The sequence below is a fragment of the Podarcis muralis genome, chromosome 14, assembly GCF_964188315.1.
Source record: "Podarcis muralis chromosome 14, rPodMur119.hap1.1, whole genome shotgun sequence".
Classification (NCBI taxonomy): Eukaryota; Metazoa; Chordata; class Lepidosauria; order Squamata; family Lacertidae; genus Podarcis; species Podarcis muralis.
Window position 1 is genome coordinate 44,340,559 of NC_135668.1, and position 17,013 is coordinate 44,357,571.

Sequence of the window (17,013 nt, forward strand, 5' to 3'; positions counted from 1 at the left end):
AGTGCTGGCATCCTCCAAACACTATGGACTATATGTGATTTCCATGTCTTGGTCCTAGCATGCAGACATAGTTGCAATTACATCTTTTCCTCTCTTTAGAAACATAGGAAGCTACCTTACACTGATTCAGATCAGTCTTGTCTACCTTGACTGTCAGCAGCTATCTACGATTTCAGGCAGTTTCCCCCAGCTTAACCTGGAGATGCTGGGGGTGAATCTGAGACATTTTAGATGCAAAATAGATGCTCTACCGCTGAGCTACAGCCCTTCCCCTATTTCCGATATTCAGACTGTGCATACCATTGCTTACATAGCCAAAACGGCACTATTTACACTCAACTGGCAGGGACCAGCAAGCACAAGGGTACCCCAGGTTTTGCAGAAGTGCAAAAGAAAATTATAGGAGGTGGGAACTTATGGGGTACCCACCAGCAATCCAATGTCACGAACTAGCTGGATGCAGGGGGAGTGGCGGGAGGCTCCAGCCAGGGAACCCCCAAGGGGAAGAAGGCTCAGAGCCAGGGGATTGGTGGTGGGATGATGCTGAGTGGTCAGAGGGAGCAGAATGGGAGGAGGTGTTGGAAGCTGAAGAGGCAACAGGGTCTAGTGAGCAGGAAGAGACGGTGGCAGACAGAAGTCCGGACTCAGAAGTAGGAGAGGAGGGAGAGACAAGAGGCAGAGTGGAGGCTGGGTGCTGAAGAAGCCAGGAAGTCTCCCCATCCTGCTGCGACCAGTTCCCCTCCCCTGTGGTCTCCCAGAACACAAAAAGAACTGAAGAGGGTAGAGCAACGAGAAACTCTATGACGGAGCCATAGGCTGCTGGGGAAGGAGATCCGAGAGAGGAGCCTTAGAGAGTGGTGGGAAGGTGGGGACCTTCAGGCCTCGCAACTACTTCATAGGGGCAAGACCTACTGGGAAGGATTGTGTGACCACTATGACTGAGCTGTTTCGTTTCTTTGAATAATGGGTTACTTCATGGACACTGGGTGCTTTATTGTTTAAATCACTGATCTACGCCTGACATCCAATGAGTGCCAATTAAAAGTTATCCATCTTTTCAATCTCTCTGTGGCTTTTGATGCCACTGACCATTGTATCCTCTTAGATTGACTCCGTGAGATGGAGACTAGAGGCTCTGAACTGCAGGGTTAAGTGTGCACTGGGGATCCTACTGTGTGGACTAAAATGTTGTTCTGCTTCACCCTGGTTTCTTTATTTCCTTCTCTAGTCAAGACATCACTGAGTATACAACTAATTTACCTATGACTTCAGCCAAACAGCCATGCACTATGTCAATAAACCTTAGGTAAAGATAAAGGTAAAGGGACCCCTGACCATTAGGTCCAGTCGTGACTGACTCTGGGGTTGCGGTGCTCATCTCGCTTTACTGGCCAAGGGAGCCAGCGTACAGTTTCCGGGTCATGTGGCCAACATGACCAAGCCGCTTCTGGCGAACCAGAGCAGCGCACAGAATCGCCATTTACCTTCCCGCCGGAGCGGTACCTATTTATCTACTTGCACTTTGACGTGCTTTCGAACTGCTAGGTGGGCAGGAGCAGGGACCGAGCAACGGGAGCTCACCCCATTGCGGAGATTCAAACCGCCGACCTTCTGATTGGCAAGTCCTAGGCTCTGTGGTTTAACCCACAGCACCACCCGCGTCCCTTCAGACTACATAAAACGCTGCTTTCACACTTATTTACATTTTGCCCTGCAGCAAAAAGTTTAAAGGGAAACACACAACAAAACAGGTTTTTTTTTAAAAAAAAGTAAAATAAGTAATACAATAAATAAGAGTGAAGCATTAAAACCACTACACTTTTAAGTCCAAAATGCAAAGAACACAGGATATGAACAAAGCAGCAAAGAGTATGGTTCAAAAGCTACAACAAGATTTAGAGGTTTTATGGGAGTTTGAATTTTTTTAAGAGTGAAAAACCACAGGGCTTACATACTGCAAAATGTGTGGATAACTATGTTCTTGCCTGCTTATCAACTGCAGGATTAATGTAAAACGTCAGCCAAATCGTTACAGGGAGAATTCTACAGCAGGATTGGCTTTGAGCCGTCCTTGACAGCCACAAAATCTCAGAACTGCTTTGCTTGTGGAGTCACGCAAAAACGGGTGTGGTATTTGATACAAAATTCCCCTTGTGCACACACAAGAAAGAGAATGTGAGCAATGTTACAGCACACGTGTGTGTGTGAGTGTGTGTGTGTAATCCCTTGATGCCATCACTTTGGAGCATTCCCTGGACCTAAACAGAGAAAACCCAAACAGGAAGAGTGGCTACTGGGGTCCATTGTGCTATCTATCCCTCTTCCAAATAAATACTGTAAAACCCAGCATTAAAGAAGCATTGACATGTTATCCTAGGGTCAACGTTTACTTTTGGAACATGTCCTTTTGATAGGAAAATGCAATTAAAAGCAAACCCTATTACAAGGGGCAGGGAACCTGTAGCTCTCCGGATGGCTTAGATCACAACTTCCATCACTCTCTGCCAGTCAGACCAATTGTCAGGGATGATGGTGCTGTAGTCTAGCAACATCTGGAGGGCCAAAGGTTCCCTACCCTGCCCAGTAAGGAACTGTGCTCATTCAACTTTCAATGTTTTTTTTTAACTCCTACCACTAGGTCATCTTGCCCTGAGGGGGAGGGGAGAATAAAGAAAATTGGGGAATTGCCACCACCTAGTTCCCACAGCAGCGGCCCTTCCCTCCACCAGCTGCCACCACAGGGGTGTCTAAAGGACCATCTTGCCCTGAGGGGACTGGAGATGCAGAAGCAATAGCAAGTTGTATTTTCCTTTTATTGTAACATTAAAAAAAATGGTGCCTGTTGTTTTAATATTCTTCAGCAAACTGCTTGAGTAGGTCTGCCTGAAAAGCAATATATAAATAACTTAAATAAATAAGATGTGTTACATTTTTATGCTTCCCTTTCTCCAAAGAGCTTGGAGTAGCATACATGGTTCCCCACCCACAACAAGCTGGTGAAGTTAATTGGACTGAAGACACCAAGTGAGTTTTGTGTCTGGCGTGGTATTTGAACCCTCATCTGGAACTTCAACTACTACAACATGTTGACTGTCAAATTAGGTGAGCTAACATCTAACAAGACAAAGCTATACAGTGGTACCCCGGAAGACGAAAAACTCGCTAGTCGAAGGAGTTTTTCGTTTTCTTAGCCACTTCGCAAGACGCATTTCCCTATGGGCTTGCTTCGCAAAACGAAGCTTGCCCCGCAAGCTCAGGGGATAGCGGGGAAGCACAGCGCGTCTTCCCCGCTGTCCCTGGACCTCTTTTGAAGCAAGGGGCGGCAGGGAGAAGATCGCTTCTCCCCGTTACCAGCCCCGCAATCTCCGGGGACAGAGGGGAAGGCGCGCGCGCCTTCCCCTCTCTCCCCGGACCCCTTTTGAACCAAGGGGCGGCAACGGGGAGAAGCAATCTTCTCCCCGCTGCCCCTTCCCTTGATTTAAAAAAGGTCCGGGGACAGAGGGGAAGGCGCGCGGCGCATTCCTATGGGAAACCGTGCTTCGCAAGACGAAAAACTCGCAAGAAGAAAATACTTGTGGAACGAATTAATTTCGTCTTGCAAGGCACCACTGTAGTAGGAAGTTTCTTTTGTTCTCTCTACAGGAAGCTCTCTTTAGATTACCTGGTTGGCAGCCATTGGAGAGTTGTTCTTCACCCACTCTTCCACAATTTTGACCACAGCGCGGAGGATTTTGGCATCGTTTGACTTCTCAATGAGGGATGTCAGAATAGCTTGGATGAAGTTCTTCCTCATTTCCATGCTCATCACAGCAAGGCGGGTTTTCACCAAGTCCAAGCTCAGCATGACCAATTCACTTGTACCAGCTGCAGACAGAATCAGAATTGAGCCACACGCATTATTTGATCATGTACATGACGATTTAGGGTTTTCCGATTGAAAACCATGTCTGAATCTTCCCTAGTTTTGGGGACACTTTGAAACGGAAAGCCTTCAAAACGCAGTCCAATCCCTATATCAAGGAATAACGTTACTGTAACACTCAGCTGAGCCTTGCCAACAGGGAGTTGCAAGCTATTACCTGTGTTTGCTTCTGCTGCCCCTGCCTGGGTCTGTTGGTTTAAGTGTTCCCTCACCATCTTCTGGAGAGATCGCATGAAGACCGAAATCAATCTGTCTATGTAGCTGGGATTGTTGCTGCATGCAGACTTCAAAATCATTAAAGTACCTGAAACACGTACACACACAAAACCCATACATTAATGAAGATAATAATAATTAGAGGGGGGGAAACATTTGTTGCTGTCCTACTTTGAACAAGGCAACCAAGCATTACTTTTTACTGTGGAGGAGCAGTTCAAAGATAGAAACCAGGCATAGGCAAACTCGGCCCTCCAGATGTTTTGGGACTACAATTCCCATCACTCCTGACCACCAGTCCTGTTAGCTAGGGATCATGGGAGTTGTAGTCCCAAAACATCTGGAGGGCCAAGTTTGCCTATGCCTGATATAAACTTTTAACAGGGTGGGTGAGTTCTGGCAACCATCTTTCCTTCCAATGAGTGACTCCTCTCTAACAGAGTTACAGACTGGACAGTCAAATGGCTCAATATGGGTTCAGCTCCTTTCCAAAGTCTCCTCCACTCTCTACTTTGCATCAAAGCCGACTTCACCCACACCCCAACCTCAACTGGTGTTACACTATAAAAACATATATTCCTCTATCCTCGCTAAATTCATTTTCCCCCCACTCAACCCAACAACTGTAGGCAGTCTAATTTAGGGATTGGACCTCCCTTGCACTGGATGACTGCTCACATCTGAGCATCCCATCTCTTCGTGAGATGCCATCTTTCCCATGGTTCCACATCCCATTCCCATGGCTAGTTCAAATCTCACTTGCCCATTCCTACTCTTTTAACCCCAGTTTATTAAGCCGAATGCCTAGTCAAGTCATTTTCATCTGATTGTAACCAATCCTGGTCCTACTCAAGAGTGCACCGGCTGAAATTAACGTCCACAACTAACACAGGTCCATTAATTTCACGGAGTCTGCTCGAAATAGAACTTGGTTGGATACAACCCAACCTGCAGGCCAGCATATAACAAGATCCCCCAGCCCAACGAATGGTGGCAGATTGTTCGCTACAGTATACAGCAAAATGTTTGACCAAGAAATCACCAGTAGAAACAAGCCAAGCGCTCTCTGTGAACGTTCAAATGACTTCTGAACATTTCCCAGGGTAGGTCTTGCATTTGACAACTGATGAGGCTCTGCTGAATGCAAAACAGCCAGGCTGCTATCTACAGGGCACCTCCTGCCTTCACACCTGCGGCAGGTCAAACGCTTCCGCTGTCAAAACCCAGCCACTTAATCTCCAAGGCTCTTGCTATCAAGCCATAACTCAGTAATTCTGCAGAAATCCCCCCCAAATGATTTAGACACTCCAATTTTGGTAGCCAAGAGATTAAATAACTTATTCTTCTTATTTCCCTCTACGCCTCAGGCTCCTGCCTCCCTCTCAATAAAGCATGCTTGTCATTTTGCATCTTATAAGGGTTTGCACTTTGCTTATGGACTTGCTGGGATATTATTTTTTTTCGGGGGGGGGGGGTGAGGTGTCCTCAGTAACATTGTGTACTACCTTGGGGGTTGGGTGGGGACAACACTAGGCTCTATAACCTTGGAGTGTTCTGGACAAATGATAAGAAGTATCTTTCTTGGTTAGTGTGTTCTACAGCACAACCTGACACCTGACAAATAGGCAATTCCCAAAGTGAAATTACATCTGTCTACCCAGATCACAGGCTAGGATAGTGAAGGACATTTGCCATTTAAAGCAGCCAGCTCTCCAAGCCATTGCAATTCCAGGCCCGCGTTATTGACAGAAGCAATTCTGTGGCAAGCTGAGGATAGACCCAACTTGCCAAATTGTTTAATCATTTCAACACATCCGCGCTGCCCGCTCAGGCACTTTGACAAGGGACAAAAGAGAAAACCAACCCCTGCTTGTTTAATCAAAAAGTTAATATGTGAATGAACGAGGAGAAGCTTATTGCGGATGCAAAGGATGAAGAGAATACATTCAGCATTGTCTCTGAAACGAGTCTATTGTTTTGGAAAACAAAGGAACAGAATAGGTCTGGCGATCGCGTGCAACTTGTGGCCAACATATAAGCTTATTAGTTTAAATAGTGCTTTTGAAACAAACGATAGGGATGAAGCTAAAGAGCGCGTTGGTTATTTTGACCCAACGTGTGGATTTTAGCCTTTATTACTTTTGTAGCTCTTGGTCACGTGAAGCACTTTTCTCTGCTCATTCATTCTCCAATATGATCTCCTCTTTTGTGGCTCCTCCAACTAGCCTAGTCTTCTCATCGTTCCTCTGGGCTCTGGAACCACTATAACCTTTCCAGCTCCATTCTCCTAGCTATCCTGCATCTACTGGCCAGCTGCCTTCTAAAGTCTGCTCTTCCATGATGCCAGAATTAAACAACCTAGTGCCCTTCAGAGGTCGTAAGACTCCAATGGCCAGCATGGCAGATGGTAAGGGAGTGGTGGTCCTAGAACCTAGAGGGCATCAGGTTGGCTATCCCTGCCCAAGGCTCTTGGTCCATCTAGCCATGTTCAAATATATAAAAGGATGTCACATAGAGGAGGGAGAAAGGTTGTTTTCTGCTGCTCCAGAGAAGCGGACACGGAGCAATGGATCCAAACTACAAGAAAGAAGATTCCACCTAAACATTAGGAAGAACTTCCTGACAGTAAGAGCTGTTCGACAGTGGAATTTGCTGCCAAGGAGTGTGGTGGAGTCTCCGTCTCCGTCCAAAGTCTCCATCTTTGGAGGTCTTTAAGCAGAGGCTTGACAACCATATGTCAGGAGTGCTCTGATGGTGTTTCCTGCTTGACAGGGGGTTGGACTCGATGGCCCTTGTGGTCTCTTCCAACTCTATGATTCTATGATTCTATACCTCTTGGTCCTTCTATGATTCTATACCTCTTGGTCCTTCTGCCTGCCCTGTCCCTGTAAAGCATCAGAGCTGCTCAACCAATGTCAGCGAGAGAAGCTCAGCCAATCGTTGCCAGAGACCTCACTACAAGAGGTTCATTACACTCAAACCATTGTCCTGGCTTATCAATCACGGCTTTTGTAAATACATTATAGAAGTGATGCAATTCTTGACCAAATATCTTGGGGGGGGGGGACTGAAGAAGGAGACCACACTCCTACAAGAGAAAATGGATCTTGTCAGCCATGCCAAGGCAAGAAAAGCATATTGGAAAGAATTCGTTTCTAAAAGCAGGGGTGGCCTTGGTGGAGAGGCTCTGGAGGGGGCAGGTTTGAACAGTTCAAAAGGAACATAAAGCAGGTCAAAAAGCTTAAACTGTCTTTGACATGCATATATTTGAAGCTATTAAGCAGCTGGACAGAATAAATAAATATTTTATTCATTAACACTTGATGGCTTCATTCAGGAAAAAACACAGATTCCCAAAGAGAAGCCTATTCTACAAACAACATCTGCTTTCGTTATTTTTCTTGAGCCATCTGCTAGAGGATCATGAATGCTCTAGCCACATTTCAATAGCCACTTATGATCCATTAAGTGTCAGATTGCAATATTCAATGTGTAGACAGCAGCTTATCTCTTCCTTTTTAGTTTATCTTATTATGGCGCCATTTGTTCGTAAAGGCAGATGTGAGGGCAACTTGCCCCCCACCTTTGTAGAAACCAGAGACAACCTTAGAAGCAAAATAAATATAAGAATCATAGAATTGTAGAGTTGGAAGGTACCTCAAGTATAATCTAGTCCAACCCCCTGCAATGCAGGAACATGCAGACAAGCCATATGGGGATCGAACCCAAGACCTTGGCGTTATCAACACCATGCTCTAACCAACACTGGCTATCTGCTGAAACTGCAGGCATCTCCAAACAGGAAAACAGTGGCCGAGCAGAGCAGCAGGGTACTCCCCAGATATTATTGGACTACAACACTGATCCCTGATCAATGACCATACTGGATGAAGTTGATGGGATTTGGAGTCCAGCAACATCTGGAGGGCAGTATCTAACAACCCTGAGGGTCAGAGTGCTATGCTAGGGCCAGATCCACATTCAAATCCTCACTCAGCCATGAAACGCATCAGGCAATTTTGTGACGCACACACACATCCCATCTAACCTACCACAGATTGTTTCTGTGATGATAAAAATGGAGGAGTACTAGGTAAACTACCCTGAGCTCCTTGCAGGAAAAGACAACATTTTTTAAAAATGTAAGAACATGAATGTTAACAAAACCCATGCTTAAAACAAAATCTGTCAGTTTTTACAAGTGATATCAAATTTGGTTCTTGTAATTAATGTAAGTATCAAATCTCTTAAAGATTATGGGCAGTGTTCTGCTAGCACAAGCACACCTGAATTTTACCTCTCTGGAGCAGATTTAGGGCATGTGCAGAAAGAAAAGGAGGAAACGAAGTTCTGTTACACAGCCAAAAGCACTTACACTAGAACAGTTTTTCTGAATATCTTCTTTGCTGCTTTCATAATGGCTCAAGCTTTAAAAATATTTGACAATATATGATCAGTCAACTGGCCGAATCTGTTTTGACCAGTCAAATGCCCAGCCCTAATAATGTAACGCACCAGGAACTTACCAAAGAGTTGAGAAGGATTGGCATTTGTAGCTTTTTCATAATTAGTAAGTCCTTCATAAATAACTTTCCCAACAGCTGCATAGAGACACTCCAGTTCTTCATACTTTGAGGCAACACTTGAAGTACCTACGCCACAGTTAACAATAAACCGAACACAAGATAGATTCATATGTATTTATTTCTGCCAACTTTCATTCAAGCAGTGAGCACATGGACACAAATGCCCATACCTGGATTTACACTGCTACTAGTAAATTCAACCCCTGGCCTGAAGTTTCCCATCCCTGATGAAGCTTGCTGAAGACCAAGTTTCCTCAACCTCGGCCCTCCAGATGTTTCTGGCCTACAAATCCCATGATCCTTAGCTAGGGATGATGGGAATTGTAGTCTCAAAACATCTGGAGGGCCGAGGTTGAGGAAGCCTGCTGAAGACTTTCTGGAGAACCTGAAAGCTTGTCCTGTCCACTGCTTTGTGGCATTTTGATGGGCCTAATAAAGATATTGCCCTCTTGTGGGACTTGGAATTCTCTGTTAGTGAGTTTCTGCAGCAGACTGAGGACTTCTCTTCATGTTTCCTACCTGAAATGTAATGAGTTCACAACCATACATTTCTCTTAGTTGCAGTTTTAAGACTTCTTACTTCCTCTTCCCTCTCATCCCGTTAGCTAAAGTCTAGCTTTACACCCAATTTCCCTTTCTTGTCTTATTAAAATAGCCATGTTTAACAACTGAAAAACTGCACCTTCAAAGCAGAAAAATGGTAATTGCAAAAGACATTAAATTTATGACATGCATTTCTTGAGCCAAAGTAATAACTGCCACAGGTTATTAAGTTTTTATGCCACTGGATAATGATGTATTTCTCATGATTACTTATTTCAACTTTTTCTTTTAATTGGGGTTGAAAGTGCAAATATTTTAAAAAAAAACAGTCCATAAAAACCAGCACAAATGAGAGGATCGCATATTTGGAGATGTTTCGCCCTTTACCCCTGATCATACAAGGTTTTTTTCTAAATAAATAAAGCAGGGAGCAGGGGGCTGCCCCTCCCCAACATACTTGGTTCTGTAGGAAAGTTGCTCATTAAGCGAGAAAGGAGGCTATGGACAGCTCTTAGAACTTTGGTGTTTCCACATGTCATGCAAGAGGCAATCCCACGCTGCAGAGGTTTGAAGCTACTCAGAATAGCTGGAGACTGGAGTACGGTAAGGAGGAAGCTGAGAACCTCCAATCCAGTACAGATATTGGCAAAGTTGGCCTGGTTGGGCTGTTCCTGGAATAAGACATCAAAAGACAGATAAAAGATTAGCAGTCTCTACCATACTCACATACATGCACCCAAACCCCACATACAAGAAATCCACAAGAAAGTGACTTCAGGATTTAGTGCGAGGGTTTTAATTCTTGCATCAATCATTACCACACAGCCCTGATGTGTTTGGACAAATACACTCTATTCCTGAACAGAATATGCTCTTTGAACATGAATCGCATTTAGAATACACACATAGAAGGGAGGAGAGTGGGATTGCGCCACAATCTCAATTTCCAACCTCTTTACATTTGTTGGTTGTGGTCACATGGTCTGAGACACTGCAGTCTTCATCCAGGTAGAGAGACACCAAGGTACTGAACACCTGGAGGTCAGAGATGGAGAGCTCACTCTGTGATCCCACTCCCTACACATCCCTTCCGACTAACCAACACGTTTTCTCTATGGTCGATCAAACTCTCTGAAAAGAAGCTGTCGTTCCACTGAACCACATAGGAAAACCAAAACTATTGTACGTTCGTTTTTTTGTCCTTAATATTAAAGAATAATGCACTATTAAAAGTAGGGTTATATTGTTCACTTCATTTTTTTTAAAAAAAGATTCATTGAAAAGATGTTAGGAAGCAGATTTAAAGCCAAAGCAAAGACTACCCTTTTCTCAATTCACAAACGTATTAGTAACTGCTGATAGAAAGCACCATTTAAAGAGAGCTTCCTGGCTTTTTCCTCCATGTAGGACAGAATGCATCTACAGGAGTAGCCAGTGTGATACCTTCCAGCAGTTGTGCTACAACTCCCATCATCCTTGATCATTGGCCATGCTGGATAGGGCTGATGGGAGTTGTAGTACAACAACATCTGGACAGCAGCACATAGGCACCCTTTATTTAAGATGCCAGTTGCAACACAGGCACACATGGTCAGTATACTTCTTGCTTCTGCAAATTTACTGGCATACCTGGCTAAAATTCATGACTTTTAAGATTTTTCCAGTAACAGTCTTAATTAAAACATGTAAATAGGTATACTTCTTGGGTAAGAAAGGTTTGTTTTCTTTCCTGCATGTATGCACGCCCTAATTTTTATCTCCACCACCTCCATTTGGACTTCAAGAGATTGTTACGAAAGGAAATAGGATAGTCAGTACCAGGCTCCAAGTCAAATTCCCCTTGACGATACTCTTTGAATGGAAGCTGGCCATTTACCACAATTTAGAAAGGAATCAAATAAAAATTTCTCTGGGTCAGTAGCTTAAGAGTGACCTTGTCCATATTTTGTCTGCAACTGCAGTGTGCAGCTGGAATCTCCTATATGAGCCATCTGGAGCTATTTTCTCGGCAACTCCTCTCTGCTTGTGACTTTTCATGGCCTGAACTGTGCAAGCTGATTTGAAAGGCAGGGGAGACCCTCACAGGTAGATGATTTCACTATGCTGGGCAAGTCATATTAAATAATTTTGCTACAGGTTTGCAAGGGACAAGGATCCCCTAAAATTCCTGGGTGCCAGGTTCTCCCCATAATCTCTGAAATTTGTAAATGTGGGGTTTGATCATTGAATGCAGCAGGGCATTAAGACAGTGTTCCTCAAATGGTGTGAGTTGTAATCCTTAATAATAAAAAGGTCCTTATTAAAAGCTGGAGACCCACAGAGCCTAGGGCTAGCCGATCGGAAGGTCGGTGGTTCGAATCCCCGTGACAGGGTGAGCTCCCGTTGCTCGGTTCCTGCTCCTGCCAACCTAGCAGTTTGAAAGCACAAAAGTGCAAGTAGATAAATAGGTACTGCTGTGGCAGGAAGGTAAATGGTGTTTCCGTGTGCTGCTCTGGTTTGCCAGAAGCGGCTTAGTCATGCTGGCCACATGACCTGGAAGCTGTATGCCAGCTCCCTTGGCCAATAAAGCGAGATGAGTGCTGCAACCCCAGAGTCATCCTCGACTGGACCTAATGGTCAGGGGTCCCTTTACCTTCTACCTTAAAAAATAAGTCAAGCCAGCTTCCTCAGGAGCTTGGCTTAGAGAGCTGCCATCAAAGGACAAAGGTAGGTGATTACACAGTCATTACCCTGACAAAACATGAGACTTTCAGCAAAAGACAAAAAAGGGAGAGTGCCAGGTTTACAAGGGGCTTGATGTCACCACAGGAGAAAGTGCCTTTAGCAAGAGGCCTTTGAAATGGAAGATGCCAGGGTGATGGGGGAGGGGGATACTGGAAGCAGAACAGGAAGTGTTGCTTTTCTGCAAAGGCTTCTGGGAAGAAGATGGAGGAAATGGAACTCAATGTGCACTGGTTGGAAGAGGCTGCACCAAAAGACAGGCCCATGACCGGCTGCCGCTTTGGACCAAAGCTTGCTGAAGCTATGAGAGAAGCAATGAGATACACTTTGGGGGTTTAATTTTCTGAGCCCCCTCCAATGAAGACTTCAGGCATAAATATATGTAAGATAAACCATATTTCTAAAGACTCCAATATCTGATGTTCCTCTTTCCAAAGCAATGAATTACTACTACTACTGGTAATTATTAATTATTTTTATTTTATTTTATTTATATGCTACCCATCTTACTGGGTTGCCCCAGCCACTCTGGCCAGCTTCCAGAATTTTTTTAAAAAACACAATAAAATGTCAAATATTAAAAACATTTCTATGCAGGGCTGCCTTCAGATGTCTTCTAAAAGTTGTATAGTTGTTTATCTGATGGGAGGGCATTCCATAGGGTGGGCACCACAACACAACCCCTGGTTAAGTGCCAAAACCCCTGGAATCCCTTGCTACCCCTTGGCAGAGATTGGGGTGGCCCACAACACAATAAATAAAGGCTCTACATTCAGAGGACACTCAATTACTTGTGATCTATTTATATTCCAATTATTCTATGGAAAATGACATTCTTACCACATCTGTAAAAAGATCTGCCATAAGGGCTCCACCTTTCCAACATTTAAATGCATTAAGGAAGACTGTCGCGTTAAGCTGGGCTGGTGCTAAGTACCATTGATGGAACAATTTATAGCAATTTTTTCCCCAAACTGAGGGTTTCACTGATCCTGCTTTGACAGGGTGAAATGATTCGTAATCATTTCTAATCCCTACCTTTACACCAGGGTGTGCTAAGGCACAATTTGCAGAGGACCACTATTTCACAGGTTACGAGCAATTGCTCTTCAGGTGCCCCTTCCTGGCTAACTCCGTAATTTGAGCAACTATTAAATCGGCACCTATCCATTTCGCTTAAAAAAGCGGTGGGGGTGGCAATAGTTCAGCGCGTGTTGATGACATTGCTATGATAACGTGAGATGTAAGAAGTAACCATACCAAATATTCTGCTGCTTTTCTTTCTCCCAAATGAGAAATTATGTCCTCTCCCCCCACACAGGGGTGAAATCTCTTCACCCCTTAACAATATATGAAATGGTACCTCTGATGTGCCCTTAAGGAGACTGGCACATTGGTCCCGTTCAATTGGGATTTTATCAGAGGGGCCATTGCTCAGTCAGAGTTTGCACCTAGGTTCATTCTCTGGTATTTCTAGGCAAAAGAATCAGGTAGCAGGTGATGGAAAGGACCCAAGATCCTGGAGAACAGCTGCCAGTCAGAGCAGAACATACTGGGCTAGATGGAATCATAGAATGGGAAGGGACCCCCCAAGAGTCGTCTAGTCCAAGCCCCCTGCAATGCACGAACCTCACCTAAAGCATCCATGGCAGATGGCCATCCAACCTCTGCTTTCAAACTTCTAAGGAAGGAGAGCCCACAACCTCCCAAGGGAGTCCGTTCCACTGTCTAACAGCTCTCACTGTCAGAAAGTTATTTTCCGAATATTTAGTCTATATCGCCTTTCTTGTAACTTGAAGCCATTGGTTCAAGTTTGACCCTCCGGAGCAGGAGAAAGCAAGCTTGCTCCATCTTCCATGTGACAGCCCTTAAGATATTTGAAGACAGCTATTGTATCTTCTCTCAGTCTCCTCTTTTCCAGGCTAAACATACCCAACTCCTCCAACCATTCCTCATAAGGCTTGGTTTCCAGACCTTTGATCATCTTGGTTGCCTTCCTCTGCACATGTTCCAGTCTGTCAATATCCTTCCTAAATTGTGGAGCCCAGAACTAGACACAAGACTCCAGGTGGGGTCTGACCAACGCAAAACAGAGCGTGACTACTGCTTCCCATGATGTGGACACTATACTCCTGTTAATGAAGCCTAGAACAGCTTTAGCTTTTTCTGCTACTGCATCATACTGTTGACTCATGTTAAGCTTGTGGTCCACCAAGACCCCTAGATCCTTTTCACATGTACTGCTAGTAAGCCAGTTGTCTCTCATCTTGGGGGACAAAGAGCCTGGCCTGATATAAAACAGCTTCCGATGTTTTTGCTCATCTCCTCATCTTTAGACACAGAATTCCGTGTCAACATTTGTCAACCACAGTGGAGCAGGCTGTACAAGTAACCCACACTGGGCAATGTATCATTGAGTCTGAGAGTGAAGAAAATTTGTATAGCTGCTGCACATTCACGCTGCATCTTTATGTCCTCTGTGTCCAACAACAGAATGACTGAACCCAGACGTCTTCTATTCAGCAAGCTTGCTGATCATTCTTCAAATCAATTCCATTTGCCTGATACCAAACAGGCCTCCAGTCAAAACGATCTCCCTTCGAGCAGAGGGAAGCAAGGCTCCCTTTTTATTTGGCTCCCAATGTGTGCTGTCTTTGTTGCACGACACAAGAGCTTCTGACAAGTGCTAGAATAATAGATATGCATTCAATTATTCAGAGCGGGGAAGGTAGGCCAAAGATAATTCTTACGGCGCTGTGTAATACTGTTTCATTTGTAAGAAGGAAGACAATGTGCAGAGTAGCTGTTAAGTAATTCAGTTTGATCTTCCCCAGCGCAACTAACATTCGTTACTAAGGACTGAATTTTAATGGGAATGCTCTCCAGTTGACTTATAGAGCAATCAAAAGATGGCATGTAAAAAAGCTGTGGGTTTTCTTCTAAAGTCACCACAGGGGAAACGGCTGAACTCAAAAGCCAGTGTACCAAAAAAATCAAAACAAAAACCTCACAGCCACAGTGACCTGCAAGAAAAGGTTAACCAGCAGTTTAGCTGCTGTAAGATGAAGAAGCTGAAAAGTTAAGCATCCATCACAGGACAATGAATCGTAGCTCAAAAAAACCCAGCTCAACTGCAACCTGGAAATGTGAATGCATCTCCTGCTATGAAGATTGCTTTCTTTACCAAAAAGAAAAAAAAAAGTGTCTAACAAACATATCCAAGAAAAGAACTGTGATATAGTTGTTTGTTTGAGTGACCCAATTTCACTGCTGAACAAACATTTGCAGGTTGTCTTCCAAGCGTTGAGCAACCACCACCATCCCAAAAATAGAAGCGAGGGAAATGGGAACTACCCTCCACTTGATGAGAAGAGTGCAAGGGTCTCTCTCGCCTGTGTCCCAACCAGAACGGCTAGTGGTCAAAGTTGATGAGAGTTTAGTCCAGCAACATCTGGAGGACCTCAGGCTCCCCAACCCTGTTAAGAGTGATAGAGTATAGCTGAGGAGACCTCAGCCCATAATCCACTCAGTCATGAAGCTCATTTGGTGACCAAGAGTTAGTCATTCTCCTGCTCACCTACCTCACAAGGTTGTTGTGAGAACAATCTTTCACATTACTCTGAGCGCTCATTAGAGGAAGAGCAGGACAAAAATTTAATAAAGATATAAAATGTTGTTAAATTATTAGAGCCCTGAAGGCCCAAGAGGGAGGAAAACACATGAAAAGCACCAAGGAGAATGCCCCACAGATCCTTTATGTCACAAACGACTCCCCAAAAAGTAGGTTTTTAATGTCCAACTACAATTTGTTGAGTAAAGGGAGACAGCTTATTCTCTCTCTGGCTGCTCCTTTTGCCTCTCTAGGGAGTCCTACCTTGCATATCAAGACCCATAGCTGGTACGCTGTGAAAGAGACCATTGTGTCAATGGATTCGTAGCGTTTTCAGGACTTGGATGTCTATGCAGTCTGAAAATAAACTATGAACTCATCTATAGCCTAATTGCCACATTTTGCAATGCAAGCCGCAGTCAAGAGATATTTATTTTATTCATTAAATAGACATGTATAGTATAAGCTGTATGCTATACACACCAGCTAATGAATAAAATAAATATTCCAGACTGGTGCTTATAACGCAAAATGTGGCAATTAGCATCCAAACACAGCAACGGGTAAGGCTATTGCTCATACCACTGGTATTCATTAGGCAGCTGTTAAGGGTCAATTTGGATGCAGAACATGTTTAATGGAACACATTACTGGTGTGGATAGATGTTTAAAGATAGGAGCTTCCCTCTCCTGCAGCTGTCCACATTTTCAGATTACTTTCGCATGCTTCAGACACACACATCCCACCACAGTCGCATAGCCTAGTTTCCAAACCAATTCTCCCATTTTCCAGCTCCTTTCTACACACAAACATGCAGCGGCAGTGTCAATGTTGTGTTGTTCTTGTTGCCACAGAGGTGTTTGGCAAGGCTGACCTCAAGGATACGGAAAAAGAACCAAGGGAACAAAGCTGCAACAACATCCCTGTAGGAAACGCAAGGGCTCCAGGCCGCCTTTCTTGACACATTCGCTCGTTCATTCATAAAATCTATAGTGTCTTGTCTCCTCTCTAGGCAATACTGCTCAACAGCGGCTAACAAAGATCCAATCTATAAAATGCAGTAAATAAATGTGTATCCAATTAAGTCCTACTCAGAGCAGACCTATCAAAATTAAGGGACCTGAGATAGAAATGTTGATTAATTTCAGTGGGTCCACTCCAAGGAGGAGTAGCTGGATACAACCCCAAAACAACTTTTAAAAGCCAGAATAAGCCAAAAGCCAGTTGAAAAAGCAACAATGGCATTGTACATGTCAGAAAGGAAGAACTTTGAAAGAAATTGAAAGGAAGAAATTGAACCAGAATTTGAAGGTGGTGCCACAGAGAAAGCCATTTTCTGCATCTCCACCAACCTTAATTCAGAAGACAGGTGCATGCGCAAGTGCCTCCCCCCCACAGCAATAGTCCTTAACAG

At 44.2% G+C, this 17,013-nt stretch overlaps 1 protein-coding gene across 9 annotated transcripts in view; it reads right to left on the reverse strand.

The window, feature by feature from the left end:
- Positions 1-17,013, reverse strand: part of TRRAP (transformation/transcription domain associated protein) — a 166,116-nt gene that overhangs the window by 82,217 nt on the left and 66,886 nt on the right. For 5 of the 9 annotated variants that reach the window (XM_077918587.1, XM_077918586.1, XM_077918584.1 and 2 more), the window contains 4 exons: positions 9,725-9,938; positions 8,665-8,805; positions 4,080-4,226; positions 3,662-3,864 (listed from right to left, as the gene is read on the reverse strand). In XM_077918587.1, coding sequence (XP_077774713.1) covers positions 3,662-3,864; positions 4,080-4,226; positions 8,665-8,805; positions 9,725-9,938 — 705 coding nt within the window. The remainder of the gene's footprint in view (positions 1-3,661; positions 3,865-4,079; positions 4,227-8,664; positions 8,806-9,724; positions 9,939-17,013) is intronic. The other 4 variants (XM_077918588.1, XM_077918585.1, XM_077918583.1 and 1 more) reach the window with 1 other exon arrangement.